This window comes from Gigantopelta aegis, chromosome 10, assembly GCF_016097555.1.
Source record: "Gigantopelta aegis isolate Gae_Host chromosome 10, Gae_host_genome, whole genome shotgun sequence".
Classification (NCBI taxonomy): Eukaryota; Metazoa; Mollusca; class Gastropoda; order Neomphalida; family Peltospiridae; genus Gigantopelta; species Gigantopelta aegis.
Window position 1 is genome coordinate 61,210,079 of NC_054708.1, and position 3,884 is coordinate 61,213,962.

The 3,884-nt window shown below is 39.6% G+C and overlaps 1 protein-coding gene across 1 annotated transcript; it reads left to right on the forward strand.

Moving 5' to 3' along the window:
• Nucleotides 1–703: 703 nt before the first annotated feature.
• LOC121384514 (baculoviral IAP repeat-containing protein 2-like) lies at nt 704–3,751 on the forward strand. The gene is made up of 2 exons (XM_041514927.1): nt 704–1,587; nt 2,379–3,751. The coding sequence occupies exons 1-2, from the start codon at nt 794–796 to the stop codon at nt 2,911–2,913; spliced, it is 1,329 nt and encodes a 442-aa protein (XP_041370861.1). The 5' UTR covers nt 704–793; the 3' UTR covers nt 2,914–3,751.
• The last annotated feature ends 133 nt before the right edge of the window (nt 3,752–3,884 follow it).

Sequence of the window (3,884 nt, forward strand, 5' to 3'; positions counted from 1 at the left end):
CAAGGGAGCACCAGCAGCCCGATCAAATCGATTAGCAGCACGAGTTCTTTTATATGCACCTCCCCACAGACAGGATAGCATACCACGGGAAAACGCCTTTTTCATACTGACGAATTTACTACAAGTTATTTATTTAAGAGCCGATTGTTTTCTAAATTTCCAAAACACTTTTACTTTTCTTTTTACGTCAAACCAACCTGAAATTATTTACCCCCAAAAAACATTTGTAGGAAGATGGGTCGGATTAAATTTCTAAATAAAACATACCAAGCGTTTATTTTTGTTTGTTTTCCACATATAGTACATGAAGCGTTGTTTATTGTGTTCAGTGGAGAGGAGACGGGCGTAGCGTGATCTGGACCTGGGTGGGGGGGGATCGAATATGAACCAAGTAGACCCTTTTTCTATTTAGTTTTGGTACCACCAGAAACTCCATATATATATAAACCTGTATGTTTTAGTTCTGTAAGTGGACAATTTGCTTCAGCAGGGGGGGGGGGGGGGGGGGGGTCATCTCGGACGTCCCTAGGGGAACGCTTCCTTGACTCCTCCGTGGGAAATTTTCTGTATTATTACTTGTTTCGATATCACGCCTACGTACTGATACCGGACGTTCTCCGCGTGCCTTCCCGTTTCTATTTATAGCGTGGGAATCCCGAATGAGCGGTACAAAGAGTGTATATATAGAGTATGGCGGGTTGCTCCATACTTGTACTGCACTGCCAGATTGAACATTTCCATCGCTGCATATTATTTTCTATATTTATTCTGCACTGCGTTCACTTTAGAAAGTATGATTGCTTATCAGCGGTTAGTGATTCCGGACCAGAAACTCCCCCCAGGTCCAACGTATGATGTGCGTGACAACGGAGACGGCGTCTTGTTTTCTGAACTAGAACACACGTGGTCGATGACGTCCGAACAACAACGGCTGGAGACTTACAGGGACTGGCCGGCGTCGTCCCACCAACATCCTCTTACCCTCGCCCTCGCGGGTTTCTTCTACACTGGGGTATCCGACCGAGTGAGGTGTGCGTTTTGTAGAGGGGTGTTAAAAAACTGGCTACGGTTGGATGACCCCATGTCTGAGCACAGATCGCATTTCCCGCGCTGTCCGTTCGTCCTGGGTGACGACTGTGGAAATATTTCTAAGCAATACACCCCCTATGCCTCACAAGTAGTTAAGAAGAAATCCACGGATTTGAAGGTAGAAAAACATAGTAACTACTGCGGAGATATTCCTAAGGAATACCCACATCATGCCTCACAAGTAGTTAAGCAGAAATCCACGGACTTGAAAGTAGAACAAAATAGACTTGAAACATTCTCTGCCTGGCCGCGGTCCAAGGAACAAATTCCCGAACTACTTGCACGTGCTGGCTTTTATTACCATGGAGATGACGCCAAGCCTGACAGAGTGAAGTGCGCCTACTGTCAGGGTAGAATGTACGACTGGCAGCCCGGGGATGACCCGTGGGTTGAGCATGCGCGGTGTTTCCCGGGATGCGCTTACATAAAACTGTGTCTGGGCCAAGACTACATTGACGATGTCCAAGCACAGATGTCGGAAATGGCAGAGAAACGAAGGTTAGTTTTCTTTTATGTTTTTCATTTTTGGTCTGAAAGAAATTATTTAAATATATTGACCCTAGCTATTCGAAAGTGCAAAAAAATAAATAATAATAACAAATAAATAATGTTTTTTTGGGTTTTTTTTAAATAAACATATAATTATAAATAAAACTAAGAAAAAATACAAGAAAAGTTGGTGTTACAGGTTTAAAATACAGATTACTTACAGTTTCAAGCTTAAAATATCAATGTTGGCATATCCATCGTGTTTCTGGCTGTCCCTGTAGTAGCTCGAAATGCTAAATTAATTTCAAATACAAAAGGTACGTAAGCTACATCGAAACTTTTATCAATTACTGTACTTCACATTAGTATATTGTGTTAATACTATACCAGTCTATAGTTTAGTTCGTTATAAGTGTACTTTACTCTCTCTCTCTCTCTCTCTCTCTCTCTCTCTCTCTCTCTCTCTCTCTCTCTCTCTCTCTCTCTCTCTCTCTCTATATATATATATATATATATATATATATATATATATATATATACACACACACATACACACACACATACATACACTCATGTATATGTATGTCTGTGTTGGCTGATGGTCCTAGATGTGATCATAGATAAATTTAAAAATCAGTATCCGGAAATTATCGCTGCTGCTGCGGGGTTAACGATATCAACTTGCACTTATTATATAAGTCGTTTATTAACACCCTCTAACTGAATAAACTGGAATTTTTACAAACATACAATATGTTTCTCTGCATATTAGTATATATTAGTTAAAATTAACATTATAGGAATCCTGTTCGAAAAGATGAAAGGAGTGAGCAAACAACAACACCCAGCGTTCTGGAATCCACAATTTGTGGTAGGGAAGACACTCTCGGAAAACTGACGACAAAAAATGAAGTTGAAAAAGCCATGAACAGTTGCCAGGTAGAAGCGGTCCTAGAACTTGGATACCCGAGAGATTTCGTCCGGCGGATAGTTGAATCTAGAATAAAGGAGAGAGGAGTTGGGTTTGCTAACGCCGAAGATTTGGCGTCTGTTATTTTAGAAAAGGAAAACGAAGCTGGGACCAACTCCCAGACGGAAAGTCATGAAGCTAAGCCAGCAGGAAACAATATTTCGGAACATGCATGCTCAGACGTTGAGAACGAGAGTCGTGAACTGCATGATCGATTTGTGTGTAAAGTGTGCATGGAGTGCCAGATTCAAGTCACATTCGTACCATGCGGTCATCTTGTTTGTTGTGGACAGTGCGCACTGGTCTTGGACGAATGTCCAATCTGCAGGACTGGCATCTCAGGGATGGTCAGAACTTACTACTGACACAAACAACAAAGACAGAACTTTGTGGAAACTGAAAAGCACACTGTGATACATAACTGAACTGCTGAGTATATTTATGGAGAATAACTGGTTACTGTCTTAAGATATCGGTTTTATCCTGGAATGGTTAGAATGGTGAATGCAGCGAGGCTCTGCCGAGTTGTATTCACCATTCGACCTGATCAGGATAAAGCCGATATCTTAAGACAGGAGCCGGTTATTTTATTTATCTTGCAATCCTATATAATTCGAAATATTAATGAAATTAACAATTTTGTTACACAAGTTTATCGTTTTCTAAGCTTGCACGTGTTGAATGCCCTATGGCCTACAATATCTATACACCAAAACAAAATAGTCATTAAATAGCAACCATTTATTTCTTATTTTTTAAACAGATATTGTCTTATGAACGTTTTAAAAAATCAAAATCATCAACTGAAAATAAAATAATAAGTAACATTTAACAATAGGCCATTCCTTAGCTGATCATAACTAGTCAGTGACCGAAAATAAAGAAATTTATCTAGTCATCATATCTCGCACACGTAACACATATGTATGTAGTCATCATATCATGCCACTATATATAGTGATTGCAGGATCAAGTGCAATATTTAAAATTTGTATCGTGCAGTACAACCAGCGGTGCTGTAAGTTGGAATGTCTGGATCCTCTACATCTTGTATTCTTTACTTCTCCTTTTAATTCATGAATACTGAACCGAACCGATACTGATTTTTAAAGTTACCTATGATCACATCTAGGACCATCAGCCAACACATACATACATGAGTGTATATGTGTATATGTGTGTGTGTGTGTGTGTGTGTGTGTGTGTGTGTGTGTGTATATATATATTATATATATATACACACATACACACACACACACACACACACACACACATATATATATATATATATAGAGAGAGAGAGAGAGGGGGGGGGGTCTGTATTTATATATTATAT

Bases quoted from the DNA above. Each gene is read 5' to 3' on its own strand.
- LOC121384514 (XM_041514927.1), top strand. From the start codon at position 794: ATGATTGCTTATCAGCGGTTAGTGATTCCGGACCAGAAACTCCCCCCA. The intron at 1,588-2,378 runs GTTAGTTTTCTT...TTAACATTATAG, and splicing joins GAAATGGCAGAGAAACGAAG to GAATCCTGTTCGAAAAGATG.